Below are 17,233 nucleotides of genomic sequence, written 5' to 3'. Positions count from 1 at the left end.
GGAATTGTGGTTATATTAAATTTCAGACTGCGTGTAGTAATTGTAAAGGTCATCTTTCAATATTATTCCTCATCCTCCTCAACACCGTCTCTGATATCTCTCCAGATCATTTTTGGTATCATCTCAAACTATTTTTAATTTTGTCTCCAACACTTTTTCAGATAATATCTCAGCTTCTTCGACATCGTTATTGATTTCCCTCTATATTATTTCGACAGTTTTGGTTTGTTGAAGTATTATTTTCAAAGTTAATTTTATACATGTTAAATTTATGATAATCTTTTTGTGGGGTAGCATAGCGTAGCGTGTTGTTGTATTGCGTGGGTACAATGGGACCCGGCTTGTGTCATCAAAAAGTTCTCTCAAGAAGTCATCCGTTACACAAAAAAATCCAGTTGTACAACTAAACACTTTTCGTAAACCCGACTGCTGATTAGACAGAATTGAAGTGTCAGCATATTTCCAAATTTTAGCAGCAATAATTTTTGCGAAAAAACTCATAAAATACTAACATGATTGGCATCATTGAAATCCATTCAACTGGTTTTTTTAGCAATCTGAATATTCAAAGTTCTCTTCCACAGATCAGGGTAAACACCATGCTTCAGACAAAAATTGAAAAGATAACACAAGAAGGAAAAAATAATAAAGAAGCCTTCAAATAATTCAGATTAGATAAATAAAAATTTACAGCAAGCTTTTTTTGGTGGGTTAAATAGCATGAAATAACCGAGATTTAGCAAGATTGTGTAACGTTTGTCTAAAAAATGATAGAAAATGTATCAATATCATTTTCAGGTGAGTATTTTTACATGAAACATTCAAAAATACAATTTAACTTACATTCCTGGGAGGAGGATCTTACGCTCATAGAGTCACCCCCTCTGTCTTCTTAGCAATGATCGCCTTAGCGTTGTCATGCTCCAGGAGAGTACTATATAATAAAACACAAAATTACTCATTGCTTTTTGGTTCAGGTTTTAACATAGATAATTTACATGGCTTGGAGGGGGCTGTTGCGCCTACAGGGGCATCTCCTCCGGTCTACGCTACATCAGGTGTCTTCTTTATCTATCAGTTTGTTATCAATTGTTTCTGGGGTAATGGGGCCGACTTCCTGTATCAGTCTTTCCTTGATCGTTCGTCATCTCAGGCAGCTGAATATAGTGTGTTCGACGTCGTTCAGGCGGAAATCGCCGTATGTAGCCATTTAGCCACGCACGTACTATTACACGCTACTAATTACCTTGTTTACGAATTCACTTTAACCATTTTCTTATCACTACATTTACTCCGTTTCTTGTCATGTCTTATCAAATAAGTGGCGATTGCAAATCTATAATAAGTTCCCATAAAATGGAAGTTATAACTAACAATTCAATTTTATTCTTCAGTTACCCTATTCCCTCGTGGAATGATATTATCTGCCAGATACAGGTTGTGAGTTATCTTACCCGAATTTTCATCCATTTTCATGTGAATATCAAGGGCAGAATGCGAGTGCGAAAGTGTAGAAAAGTTTCTAGTTCGAGTATTGAAATGATTGAAGAATATTAATAACCATTGCAAATAATTTAATTTAAAATATACTTTGTTTTTGTGCCTGATAATTTTATTTAATTAATTTTAAATTTATTGAACATTTATTTTTAAATATAGATGAATAATCTATTTGAATGAATTACATGGAAAACCAATCGTATTATGGGTATATTAAAAAAAATAGCCAATTATTGCGACTGATTAATAGCCTTTTAAAACTCTATAAAAACTACCCATGACGAATACAAAAATTTATTATGGTTAATTTCATTTTTCGTTAGCGGGCGACATGTGCCTTAGATTTGCATCGTAAAAATGTTAAAACAAATTATATGGAGAGGGGCTATTGATGATCATGAACGTCATCTCCCCGCCTATTGTATAGTATAAATATCAAATCATTATAAATAAAATTGTAGTTTCACATCTTGTGTGCGTAAATGTGCGTAAAATTTTAATTATTTGATTTGCACACATTTTTTTCGTAAAAAATGAATTTAAAAATATTGGTTAATAAATGGAACACGAGTAAGTAAATAAATTATTTCATTAATAATGTATTTAATCATTTTATCTACACCTCCTATGCGTAATGATTACGTTTTAATTATCAATTAGATGCACAGTAATTCCCTTATAATTATTGTGTAATCGATTTTATTTTTATTACTTTTAATTAACTATTGGTAATATCACGTTACAATATGTCAAGTTTAATTGATCAACTCCATATAAATGTGCTAATTTTATTAAAATAAATGTTGACAATTTTATGTCATATTAGATTAGTTAACGTTTTTATTGCAAAAGTTTTCCGTGCATGTTTAAGTAGTATTTATTAAAAAATTTGAAAACTAATAAATAATATTTAAATATCTTGTACTTCCAGTTGTTTTATGTTATTTAATGAGCAAACACTTTTAAAAGGATAAATGGGCTTTTTTTACCATGATCACTTTTTTCATCAACCCATCCGATTTATTTTTAGAACGCAAAAAGTGTTCATAGTCAATGATAGTAAGAGGTCAGTAATTATTTAAAAAAGAACATAATACGGTATAATTCTTTACATCAATTTATAAGAGACTTTTTAGTTTCCATTTACTGTAAAATATATTTCTCTTGAATAAATACATTTTGATAAACGAATTTAACGAATTTTTCAATAAATTTGACTGAAACCTTCGTAACTCATCATTGGACAACATATTTTATAGTTCAACTACTTAATATTCTTAAATATCATCTTATTTTTACAAACCAATATTACAAAATACACATAATCAAAATATTGTTATAAATTTGTATACAAATTGTTATAAAAATATTCACACATTTTGCATTAATACATTTAATAAAAAATCTACGACTTGTAATGTATTCGGAATTTGAAATGACGAATGTCCTATGACTGTGAGTTCTTGAGTCTGGAATCTATTGTTAAATTCAATAACTCAATTCTTCTACAAATTCCAAATTCCCTTTAGGTTCATATTTCAATGTCTTAGAGTTAAATTCTTAAATTCTTTATAAGCAAACTCATATTATCTTGTTGATTTGGTGGGATAAGTCCAGAAATTACTGTTTTTGCTGTTTCAGACACTTCATAAAGTAAATCTTTGTCACTTTTCGACGACAATTTCTATATTCTTGTAACTCCACAATATATAAATTACAACTGTTAATAAACAATGCGTGTTACTCTTATATCCTCGCTATCGCTCGCCAAAGAAAATTTCGTTCTTAAATACGTATCATTTCGTTATCGTATATCAAAAATAACTGTTTGGGAACCGTATAAATAAGTAATCTGACAATAACAAACAATACTTGAAATAATGTTTAAAAACTTTCCTATATTTGCTACACATCTTAATTATTATTAATAAACTTGATATTACGTATAAAATATTTCAACAAATAAAACAATTTACATTATTTGAATGATGTATTTATGAGTACATTTCTTAACACAATGCATTATTTTACACAAGTTAGATCCACTTTTACCACCTCTTGAAAAATTTATCTGATAAATAAATCTAGTTCTTAGCCAATGAGAGTGTTTAAAACCGCTGTAAATATCCCCTGGATAGTTTATCAGAAGGATGGTAAAAGTGGGCCTTAATCAATTATTTCCAAAGTATAAGTTGTGTATGTTATCGCAGCATTTATAAATTTTTATGAAAATTTTAATTAGATTTAATTAAACTTTCGAATTTCGATGTAATTGCAAGTGATCTTTATATTTATAAGAAATAAACATCACAATAATTGATCGTACTTTTCCAGTTCGGTCTACACCGATTTACATTAAAAAATAGTATGGGAACATAACGGTTCTTGATACAGGAAACCAAATAATGTGATTTTACAATACCGTTGATGTAGCGTTAACACAAAATTGGTTAACATGTATTGTAGCGCTGCGATCGCAATCGACCTTTGAGTAGCTTTGAAAAAAGGGAATGTTATGACATGACTGAAAAAGCCGCTTGCGGCCGAGGCCCTACCACATATGTTGTCCAACATTCTATCCATATAGTATCAAGTACTGCACTTCCACTTAATAAAGTGAAATCATACATTTTCTATTGTCAAGTCAAGCATTAAACTGTTAACTGAGAATGGAGAGCATATCATTTTATATGATTAGCATAGTTCGTTTACATCTGAGGCTATGAGTATATGTTAAGCAGTTTACTGTTAATTAATATAATTAGTTACTGCGCCTCTGCTAAATAAATCATGATACACTCCAGTCATAGTTATCACGTACAGCAGCACCTTATTAATAGGCGATTTCGAGTTGTATTAATTGTGAATGTAAAATGTGATGTAATACATATGATTTAATTCGATTAAGTCGAGGTGCTGCAATATGTGTTAAGCAATTTTGTGTTAACGCTACATCAACGGTATTGTAAAATCACATTATTTGGTTTCCTGTATCAAGAACCGTTATGTTCCCATACTATTTACTATACTATTTACATACTATTTACTATTTATTTTGTGCTGATATTATATCGATGGTAGCGCTTCGGACGCAAGCGACCTCTGCTCAACTGTAAACAGAGCGAGTATTATGACTGAATAGGCTGAGCACACAAAGAGAGTATTATTGATTAAATTAGCGCCTCGAGAGTTAATATCAACGCTAAAATGGTTAACACATAGAGCAGCCCATCGATCCTATACCCTTCCTAATATTTTTCGTGGTTACTTATGCTATAGCAAATTAAACAATATTCATTACTGCCATTGCAAAGACTTCGCTGCTTTCTTCCTCCTGTGGTGCGTCGTAATCTTTGTTACTCTCTTATATTTCCTCACTTCGACTATGCGGATGCGGTTTATCCCGATCTCTCGGTGACTCTTCTGAGTAAATTGCAGCGGCTACAAAATAATTGTATCCGGTTCATATTTGACCTAAATAGATTTGAGCATGTAACGCCGTATCGCAATTACATTCAGATGTGAACCTGTGAGAGACGTAGATCCTTTCGTTTATTAACCATTTTATTTAAAATCCTTCATAACTGCACCCCAAAGTATTTATCAGATAGGTTCCAGCAATTATCAACTCATGAGCTTGCTACTCGTTCACGTTCTCATAATATTCTTACATTTCCCGTTCATAGCACTGAAATTTATCATAGATCATTTACAGTACAGTCGATTGCGCTGTGGAATGGACTGCCTTCTGAAATTCGTAATATTTCTAGAATTACTAATTTTAGACATGTTTTAAGGAGCCACTTGCTTGCCCTTCAACTGGCTGTTTCCTGATTCTTTGTTCTTTGTCTTTCTCTTTTTTCCTCTCTTCAACTGCTCTCACTTGTTGGCAACTGATATCTGGCAGATTCTTTTAGTTTCTTTTAGTCGCTCTCTATCTCTCTTTTTGTGTCTTTTCTTTATTTTTCTCTTTGTTTTTCTTTTCTTGCTTAATCTTATTTGGTGATGTTAATAATATCTAATTATCACTACTTGCCATATTCAGTAAATATTATTTTTATTTTTGTTTGTTCTGTTGGGTCATTTGGCAGAGATCGCTTGTGCGATAAAATGATCCATTTGCTGATACAGTTTAAGTTAAGTGTATCTTATGTAATTTTGTATTTTTGTCTGTGGCAATAAATGGTAAATAATAATAATAATATTTGGGATAAAAAAAACTGAGTGAGGATTGTGTGCAGCTTTAGGAAACTTTTAATACTGACAACCATCATGTGTTTGCAAAGCCAAATTTTGAAATATAATTTTTATTTCATAAAATAACCCTGAACAATTTCATACTTGTATTGGGGTTGGGTTGAGATGGTTTAATCACTGAACTTGTGATCACGGAATTTCAACGGAATTTCGACAATTTTAAAGTAGGATATGACAAAAATACATGTATATCAATTAGGTCAACTACAAATGTGTCATCTTCATAAACATTAAATACTTTTTTGATTGAATCTGTACAGTTTAGACACAACATCACAATTTCTTTATTTTCTACTTCGTTTTGTCCAACATTTTAGACAATAACTACATACCGATATATAATTTTTCTTGATCCATCGTAGATTTTTTCCAGCTCTCGCCTCATAATTCTCGGTTTCTGGAACAACTTCATCGTAGTTGTGATTGATCATTACCTTATTTACCTCTGAATCACTACTACTTCCTGCTTCCGCGTTGATTCTGCACTGAACCTATGTTGTTTCAAATAATCAACTAGAACGATCGTTATAGAATCGTTTATATCTGTTAAAACGTGTTGAAACGGAATTTTCATGAAAACTATTTCAGGATCTAGAGGGTCAGTTCCGATTTCTTCAAATGAACTTATTAAATCCTTTTTTATTGAATATTGATATTTATCATTCATTTCAGAAATCGTAAAAGTTAATAAGCGACGTGTTTTTTTCCTAAAGATGTCTCTTGCGGATCACTTTCTTCAACGTTAGGAAGAAACCCAACATCCTTAGATTGAGTGATGTTAATGGACTTTTTTGAAACAAAAGCAAAGGCTCTTCTGTTTTTTCTTCATCCTTCTAAGACAGTGTTTGTGAATTATCGGCCTTTCCTACTGTATCCAGTCATCTTCTGACACAGTCTTCATATCGTACAAGTATTAGCATTTTAATTTCATTTTATACATCTGCTTTGATAGTCTCGAAAGAGAAAGCAGAGACATTAAAAACTAAGTGGATCGGACCTTTAGCATTCGGTGCCTTGACATACTATTTCATTATGCCAAGCCTAAGATATAAAGGATTAAAAAAGACATTTTCTCAGCTGACGATTTGGTCATTCATATTGTTTGCTATACCTATTACTCTCAGAATTTACCGTTGGATAGATCCAAACAAATTCCAGATTGCTACTAATGAATCAATTATTTTAGTTGTAATTATGTGAGTTAGTAATCATTTTGTCAATTTATTCTTCCGAAAAAAACTTAACGTTGTGCTTCCATAAGTTATGCAATTGATAGATTTTGTGGCTTTACTTAGAGCAATCTAGAAACAATCGGTTTTCTGCTGACTTATTAGTTAATGATTAATTTTTGAAAGTAAGTTTTTAATTTTAGTCAAAACATTTTTAATCAGCTTTTTAGAGAAGTTGGATAATCCTTATTTAAAAAAACATCCATACAACGGCCTCGACCTATATATGAAGGTAAATAAATAAATAAATTATAAAAAATTAGAAATGTAAAAAGAACATAAAAGTTCATAAAATGACAAAATAATTATAGAGATAAAATTTAAATATTTAGATTGCATTAATTTCATGATTACATTTAATGACTTAACGCCGCGATAAATTTCTGTATAACATCAAGTCAATTCGTAACCTTCACGAAATCCTTTTAATGTGTACAAAAAAGGTAGTTATAAGTTAAAACTTTATTTACAAATGTAATTTTTATGTAATCCCTTTTAATGAGATTTTTTAAATTGCTTAATTTTTAAATGTACAGATAATACGCATTATTAAAAAACATATTTCCTTGGTGAATAGATTAAGTCCATCCTGCGAATACGATTGTGGTACCAACTTGTTATGGTCAATCTCGTTAGAGTATGATTTCTATTTTGCCCAGTGCAAGCAGTAATGAAGACACGAAGAGTTGTAGCCTGTGGAGGTATAATAGTCCCAATAAAGTTGCCTATAGCAGTGTAAAGTTCGTTTGGGTCTTCTTCTGTATATGTATAGAAGATGGATCCACATCATGAATATTGAAAATGTAATATCGCAATTTTCTGTTATAAAACATTTTCTGCATTGGCATAAAAGGCAGTGATCTCTCTATTTACACATCTCTGTTACTTCTGGAATGTTACTATAAAACTTTTTGGCTCGTTTTCGTGCACAAGTAGTTACGACCTGGTACCTTTTTTGCAGTTTCATTGATAGTAATGGACTTTTCTTTAGCATTCAACGCAAAAGCTAAACTTTTCTCTGAAATATTTCAAGTAGAACATATATTTTACGACATTTCTCAAGTCAGGGTATTTTCAATAAGACGCTGTAGGGACTTATTCGATATTCCATGTAGACTCAAGAAAGCGTTTCGACAAACTTTAATCCTACTCGAACTCTTATTTGCGTGATATGATGTTATCTGCTTGGAATTGGCGAAAACTGTGCGATGTATGCCAATGTCTTTTCTGCCAATAAGCCTGCATATAGTAGGTATGTAGTAGGCATGCCTATAAGTAGGTATATACTTTATTTTTTCGACGGCCATTATAAAGTTTTGCTATTACATTTTTTTCCTCAAGAGTGAAATCGATTTTATACAAGTACAATCGGGTCCTGTTTTTTCCTTTTGTCTTGCAAGTTTCCTTTTCTTCCTTCGAAGATAGTTCAGATATTGTAGTGAACATTCTAAGGGCAACTGATTGAACACACCTGATGTTTGAAAACACCATATCGGTTGTTACTGTAATGTTATCAATATAATGTTATTAATATGCAGATGATCCTGGTTAAAGACCCAAAACGTATTAGTACCTTTAAGTTCTAAAACTCTGTATTAAAAGATTTGAAATACTTTAGTATTTAGTATTTCAAATACTATTTCGCATTTTAAATTTAAATTACTGTATAATTTTGACACAAGCATTCAGAATGCGTTTACCTCAAACTACATTTAGTACGGATTAATATTTGTATTTGAAATTAATCATTTTTATATTTATTTTATAGTAACTACTGTATTTTATCGCTACTATTAAATATTAATTATCACAACTGGCATGTTACCTCCCGTAATAATTGAGCAACAAGGCGAACATATGTACTTCAATTATTATTCCAACTCATAAATCATAAATCAAACATCAATTATTATCAATACTTAATAATTTTAATAGAAGAAATTTAATGATGAGTTATTTTTAAAAATGTCACATATTTGTTTTAAACACACTTGTACGTCTTTAGAGACGATAGTATTAATTAATCTAATATGAAACACATTCCTTAATGTTTTTTATTGGCTATACGTATACTAAGTATTCTTAATTATTACTTTTCGTTGCTAATGTTAGAATACATTCGATATGTAAGGTCAAAAACAAGTCTTAAAAAGTAATTTATGATTTACTTAGTTAATTAAAAAAATTACACAAAATTAACAACGATAACGAGCCTAATAATGAACACTTTAAACTAACTAGGCAATTTTTTAAATGATTAAGTATTATTTAAATGTTTTTATCTTCCAAAGAAATGTAAATAGTATTGACGTTAAATTAATTTTACTACGATTAATTAACATATTTAATTGATTTGGTATTTTGTTAATTAAAATTTTTCTAGTGGGAAAATCCATTAAGAGAAATTACAGTTTTAATTAAGTACTAAATAAAAAATTCTTTATGTCAATGTTGTATTGAAGGTATCTTCCGGTAATAATATGTAAAGTAGCAGATATTCTAAGGTCGACAACTACATAAAATAAGTACGGTTAAGTGATTAATCTTTTAAGTTTCAATTTTCTTTCTGTCACCGATTTTTTATCTGAGAATATCTTTAATACCTTATTATTTAAATTTGTTATTATTATGCATTAATTTACTTTTAGAGTATTTAATTTTGGCACTTTTTGGTGGATGTATTTCAATAATTGGTTATTTAATTTATGCTTTGGATCCAATTCAAATATTAATAGATAAGGTATGCTTTTTTTATTTTAACTATTTCTAACTTAATTTTTTATTCCGTTAATTTAAGCTTCTTACATTACAACCCGGATCTATTTTATATAAATTGTGGACTTTTCCTCCATATGAAATTCTTGTTAACGTTTATATATTTAACATTACGAATAGTGGACGATTTCTTGCCGGGAAAGAAAAATTAAATGTAACTGAAGTAGGGCCGTATGTTTATCAGTGAGTATATCTAAATTATTATTTTTATGTGATTGAAAATGCTTTATATAAAATTATAGGGAAATATTAAAGAATACTAATGGACACTTAAATAAAAACAACACTTTGACGTATAAACCAAAAAGAGAATTGGTTTTTAGGAAGGATTTATCACCAAATAATCCATATGAAGATTTAATTATAACACCAAATATTCCGCTTTTGGTAAAAACTTACATTTTACTATTTGATCCACAATAATTATTAAAACTTGCAAATATTTTAAGGGTATTTCATCTTATTTAAAAGATAATTACGGTTACGTCATAAATTTAGGACTTGCATCGGTTGCAAATATGGTCAAGAGCAAACCCATAGAGCATTTAACACCATCCAGTTATTTATTTGGATATGATGATCCTTTGGTAACATTAGCTAGTACTTACATTCCGTCTTGGATTGATTTCACTAAATTTGGAATTTTGGATAGGGTAAGTATTAGAACCACCACTAAATTGAATATTAACATTGTGCTACCAACTGAAAAATGAATTTAACTGTTTTGAAGGTTTTACTCTTCTTTATATATCGTGTTAAAAATGTCGTCACTTTGGATAGAAATTAGTACTAAAAATGTTCTGTAATCGCTTGAAATACGTGTTCCTTTTATCCAAACGCCTTGAAGATCATTTTGAATATCATACAGTGATAACTATCTTAATAGATTCGCTCCATTTTTAAGGATACCCCTTTTAATACTAAACTTAATTTAGTAAGTAGTAGTGCTTTTATAGCTTATTACGCCTTCCTGTTCTGAACAAACATTTTAAAACTGTACCAAAGGATAATAACTCTAATGTAAGTCAATAAATAGTCGATTTTCATGAACATCACGTACTCTCGAAAATCCTATTGGTGTTTTGGTATTCCAATTTTAGGGTTTTGAGAAACTAATATTTGTCAACTTGAATGAAATAGAGTTAATTGTACTAGCTGCATGTGTAAATTTTAGCGTTTTTCTATAAGATCTTGATAGAGTGATACATTGTAAAATAGATATAAACGATTTCTTCTTTTAGTATGTCCTAATAAAGCTTCAAATTGCGTCATCCTAATTACGCTGTTAATTGTGTTGTTTTATGCAATAGCGGCTGCCCGCATTTTTCCTCCCGCTGGTATCTTATGATCGTTCTTGAGACACCATATATGTTAAGATGTGTAGCAAAATGGAATGGAATCTTACGAATTTCCCCAAGAAATTCGATTCCAAAGTAATTAAAATAGTTTAGAATCGCGTCTACAATATCTCGGATTTTCGTTTCACTTTTTAATTAATTATTGTGACATATTTTTCGTTAATGAGAAAATAATATAAATATATAGCTCATCAAATGGAGTGGCCGATGTTTGCTATTAATAAAATTGTTTGACAAAGATTTTTGTTTGTTGTATAAATACATAAATTTCCTTGTCTATATAATTTTTAAATTGTTTCAACATGTAACGGTGTAGATTTGCAGTTGGAATGCGTACAAAGCGAATTTTGCATTCATCTCTGTTTATAAACTTAATTTCTAATATTAGTTGATTAATAAATTTTTGTTGTCTAAGACGGTATCCTAAACATCAATACCTTTATTAACCAAGTTCATAAATGAACTAAGATTAATAAATGAGTCTTCGTTCATTTAGGAACTTGGTTTGCATTAGATTAGTTTGTCGGAGTGTCAATTTATAACTTTCTTTTTGGTTATTATCCCTGTTGATAATTCGTCAAATGTTTCACCAAATTCTAATAAGAACGTCGTTGGTGTACATTAAACGTTAATATATCCGATGTCGAAATTTGAATTCTTCTAATTTTATCTTTTCACGCATTAGTCTAGAGTTTCTCTTTTTAATAACCTGTAATTCGTAAAAATGTTAAACTGCATTCTGTAAAGATATGGCCTAAGTTATTTTAAGTCTTATTAAGTCTGTTGTTGAATGTTTTTCCTCGGTGTTTTTATCTCCTTTAATTGAACTTTGAGAAGGTACGGCATTTTGTTCAATATCAAATGTATCTGTAAAGAACTTAAGATAATTTTTTTCTTTATTCCTCTTCAAAAAGGCTGTGGTAATCACCCGAAACTTTTGCCGATGCTAGTTTTTGGTATTGGAAACTGCGAAATTCTTCTGATATTGTTGGAGTTCATCTTTATCAGTTATGATATGACCAAGATATTTTATTCACATTTTTCTCTCCTCTCCTATGATGCTACAGTCCGCTATCGAACTTATCTCTTGCTTCTCTCTTCCAATTCCTACATTGTAGCATTTTTTTTGCATCTATGCCATGCGTCCCATCGTTTCAATGACCTTCCCTTTTTATATTTTTCTAGCTATTGGCATTCTGGATAGTCTTTCTTTTTTCATCCTTGAATCATGACCCGGGCAAGGGCAATTAAAATTAAATAAGAAAAATATGGATAAAATATCTTGGTCATATCATAACTGGTAAAGATGTGAGACGAACTCCAAGAATATCAGAACAATTTCAAAACATGACAGAACTCATTGTTATTTTGATTCTGATGTAATTGCATGGCTCTGGTTCCTTAAGCTGATGGTATAACCCATAGTTAACTTTGTCTAATCACTGTTTTCTTGAATTCCAACGGTTTTATTGATCAGTAGGTTGGATCTGCCTATTTTCATTTTCCTTATTACATATTTCATCTTATTACCATTGTCTTTTCGGTACTGGCTTATAAACGGATGAAGCAGATCGTTTATTGCTTCCAACAATTTCCATATGAATTGGTGTAACTTTGATTGCATCGATGTTCTAGTAAGTTGTTGGCTTGATTGTTCTGAATGATACGATATTGGCCTAGGTTGTAAAAGAAGAACCAATCGCATTAGATCTGGAGTATCGATTTCTGCATAACAATGTGTAACATTGTTGAGAAATCGTTGGTCAGTAATAGTCGGCTAGCGTAGATGTTGACCATTTTTCCTGATACTATCTTTCCATTTATATCATTCCATATAAATTGGTGTAAATGATAAATCTAATTGCATTGATGTTCTAATAAGTTGTTGGGTTGATTGTTCTGAATGATACGATATTGGCCTAGGTTGTAAAAGAAGAACCAATCGCATTAGATCTGGAGCATCGATTTCTGCATAACAATGTGATGCAAGACATTGTTGAGAAATCGTTGGTCAGTAATAGTCGGCTGGCATAGATGTCGACCATTTTCCCTGATACCATTTATATTCTTATTATTTATATTCTGATGGAAATGCTCTCCTTGCTCTTTGCTAACATCACCTAAATTGTCAAGAAACCAATGTAAATGAGAATGTAAATAGTGCAACTTCACTCATGTTACAACCTAATCTTTTGAAGTTTTTTTAGCATCACAGCGACTAGCACCTTATAATTAGTACCTTTATTATTGCCTGCTTAGTTCGATTTGTGCATCGCTAAAGAGCGTGTTTTGTGTTTTGCGATCGTGCGTCAAGTGTTTTATTTTACGATTTATGTTTATAGATGATATAAATAATGTAAAATAGTGTGAACAGTACAATATTTTTGATATTGATAATATAAACATATTAATAATATAAATCATACACGCGATTTATAACAATAAATAACAATTCAGCAATTCGTAATTGCTGTTATTACGAAGTAAGTAAATCGGATAACATGGAGAAGTTTACTCCAAAAACGAATATGGAATTATCCCTGTTAAAATCCCTAAAAAAAGAAAGAACACGTTCAACAAGTTCCGCCGAACTTAAAAAAGAAATCGAACAAATAAAGAAACTCTCGAAGATAAAGCTACTCTTCAGAAACAAATAGATGACCTGAGGGGCATTATAGAAGGTCTAAAAATCCAACAAAATCTTAATTCTCCAGTAACCACCAAAGTGGTGTATACCACAGACGAAGATGAGTTAGCTTTGGAGACTGAATGGATAATAAAACAAGCAAAAAGAAACAAAAAACGTAACTCTAAAAGCTCGCCATCTAAACTGTTTTCGGAAATTGAATGCAAACCTGAAAAGCAATCCGTACAATCTGGCGTAAAAAAGAAAACACAGGTATTACCAAGGTAGATAAACATAAGGTATGCTCATACGGCGAACGAATTGGCTCTCGCACGTTATAACCGCGTCATAGTCATTGTAAACAAACCTACATTCGCAGATACCACAACGATGTTGGCTGTTGCATAAAATGAAATACATGCAGCAAATAAGTTACAATTGCCCAAAAATTCAATAGAAAACTGGACCAAACGATGGCTAATAAAACTAAATACAAATAAATTGACATACATAAACTTTACTTATAAGAAAGTAAACTATGTCCCAGTACACATAAATAGCAATGCAGTCCCTTACGCCGACACCGCAAAATATCTTGGTATGACGCTGGATACCAAACTCATATGGAAAGCTCACGTCAAAAAAAAAACGGGAGGAACTTGATATCAAATTTAAACACCTGTATTGGCTTATTATCAGAAAATCAATACTATCATTAAGTAACAAGTTGCTAATATACAACCAAGTAATAAAATCAAAATGGACATACGGAATCCAACTGTGGGGTTGTATCTGCAAGATAAATGCAAGTCTGATTCAAAGATTCCAGAACAAAGTACTAATGTGCATAGTGCACCCTGTTATATAAGAAACATCAACCTCCATCGCGACTTGAAAATAGCATCGGTATCATCAGAAATTGCATCATTCGCATATAAACATGAGAAGAGAATGCACGATCATCCCAACATCGAGGCCATCCAGCTTCTCGACAACGAAGATGTCTTGTGTCGCCTTCACAGAAAGAAGCCGTTGGATTTAGCGACATAGTGCCCTAGTCGATTCAAACGCGAGCAATAGTGTGGAATTATAACAAAAACAATAATACCCTAAACGCGTGTTTTGCGTATCGTAGTGCGCGCGTTTTTGTGTTTTGGTCTTAAAACGGTAAAAATATGACAATATTTATTTATTTTATGGGTAAAGCAGACTGGACCAGTGGGAAAAGCTGCAAAACATTATCTAGTTTATTTTGGTGTTAAAAATAAGTAACTAATTAGTATGTATTTACTAGATGTTATACAATTGTGCTATGCATAATATAGAAAAAAATAATTAGGCATCTTTCATCCGAAATTATCACATTTTCAAAATCAGTAGTTTTCATCAATTCTTGACTCTGTGGCACAACGAATATCCCCTCTTTTATTTTGGCAAGGTACTTTTACTTATCTACAAGGTACTTAAAACAAGCACCATTTTTTTAAGCGCCTTTACGAACCGCTTCGTTATTCATAATTCGATATGAAGTGGGGCTAGTAAGATCTTCTTCGCAGTAATCAGTGAATGATTGATATTTGAGAATGTTAACCGTTTATATTATTTTTATTTTGAGCTATAAATCATTATTATTGTTATCAAGAAATTGACGAACAGTAGCAGCTACATTGTTTTATCTCTATATCTTATCTTATCTTATTATTGCAAACTTTTACCTTGTTTCTATTGGTCTTTTTACCTAACTTTTAGTTTTTATTTCGTTGTTGACTATTTTTAAGTGCTTAAATACTTATCGTCATTCAAGAAAGCAAATATTTTTTATATCATAGGTACTGTTTTTTGTTAGCCCATAATTTTTTAGAATTATCCGGGTACTTTGTCCAAGAATAAAGTAGAGATTGCAACATTTATTGTTGTAACAACGTGAACCATTGTCATTCCTACGTTTTTCAGGTTTATAAAGTTCGATTTTAAAAACGAAATCGGAAAAGAAAGAAATATATCATTATTCATTTTAAAACATCTTTATAAATAAAAATCGTTCCCTCGTATTCATCAACTTCAACAATTAATGGGATTCCATTAAAATAAAATCTTTGTTTCTGAGTTATTAACCCAACTAAAGATGTTTTTCCTACAGATAATGGCCCTTGATAATGCAGATAACACGGTTACATTACATTTATCCAATTCAATATTAAACTACAGCAATTCTGATATAGAAGAAATTCTTCCGAATTCAATAAATACATTTAACGGATCACCAGGTTTGAAACATTTGGGATATAGCGACGATGAAAAATCTCGTTGTAATACAATTCAAGGCGCTTTCGATGGTGGATTATTTGCGAGAAATATGAAAGAAAACACTACCTTAAAATTATATAGAAGAGCGTTTTGTCGTACTGTTAATATTGTGTACGAAAACAAAAATTTCACAAACGGAGGGTTGGAATATTACCAATACCGACTTGATCCAAATTTGTTATTGAACAATATATCGGATAATAAATGTTATTGTTCGAATAATAAAAAATGTTTACCGAACGGATTCGGATCGATTGCACCTTGTTATTATGGAATACCAATCGTTATCTCTCAACCACATTATTATAACGCTGATGAAAGAGTTTTAGAACAAGTAAACGGTTTAAATCCGACCAAAGAAAAGCACGATACGATAATTAAAATAAATCCATATTTAGGAGTACCAATAGAAGGTAAACTTAGGGTTCAAATAAACCTTAAAGTATCGGAAAATCTAGCTGTTTCTAATTATAAGCCATTCCAAGGGATGATGCTCCCATTATTTTGGCTTGAAATGGTAATAGATGATACTCCGTTTTATATAAAAATAGTTATGTACATCGGAAAATATATAACGTCTATTGTAATAACGATTTCGTGTGTGTTAATTCTACTGGGTATATCATTGTTGACGTTAGCAATGTTATTTATTTTTTATTATCCATGTCGAAATCATAATTTAAAAAATCCTTGTGATAATAGAATTGGTTATAGTCCTATTTTAACGGTACCGATGCAAAGTTGTCGAATATAAAATTAATTGTTAATTTCAAAATTAAAAATAAAAGTGATAATGTGATATAAAGTTTGTGTTTTTTTTATAATTAAATTTTCAATATCTCAGAATACTAATTTACTAACAAGGTACGTACCATAATTAATAATTTTACGTCTTGGTACAGAGATAAAATTCGTTTATTAAAATAAATTCTTGTTTTAATATCGCTAATTAAGATATTTATAAAATTTTTAATCTAAAAATCTAGATTTTACTTAGGTCAAAGATTGTTGTTATATTATGACGTACATTTGATTTAATCCATCCCATTTTTATTAATATTTATGAATATGTCGGATTTCTATATACATTTTTTGTACTCATTGAATTATTGATTGATTTGTTACGATATGTTATTTCTCCACTTGTAACATTTTTCATTAATTTTGTTATTTATTTACAA

The 17,233-nt window shown here is 30.6% G+C and overlaps 1 protein-coding gene across 1 annotated transcript; it reads left to right on the top strand.

The window, feature by feature from the left end:
* The first annotated feature begins 1,959 nt into the window (after positions 1-1,959).
* LOC111413800 (scavenger receptor class B member 1-like) lies at positions 1,960-16,851 on the top strand. The gene is made up of 6 exons (XM_023044908.2): positions 1,960-2,070; positions 9,635-9,726; positions 9,784-9,944; positions 10,004-10,148; positions 10,211-10,414; positions 15,886-16,851. The coding sequence occupies exons 1-6, from the start codon at positions 2,034-2,036 to the stop codon at positions 16,804-16,806; spliced, it is 1,560 nt and encodes a 519-aa protein (XP_022900676.2). The 5' UTR covers positions 1,960-2,033; the 3' UTR covers positions 16,807-16,851.
* Positions 16,852-17,233: the final 382 nt, after the last annotated feature.

This window comes from Onthophagus taurus, chromosome 1 (genome assembly GCF_036711975.1).
Source record: "Onthophagus taurus isolate NC chromosome 1, IU_Otau_3.0, whole genome shotgun sequence".
NCBI classification, from domain to species: Eukaryota; Metazoa; Arthropoda; class Insecta; order Coleoptera; family Scarabaeidae; genus Onthophagus; species Onthophagus taurus.
The sequence above is the reverse complement of the archived record's forward strand: the minus strand, read 5'-3'. Positions and strand labels throughout refer to the sequence as shown.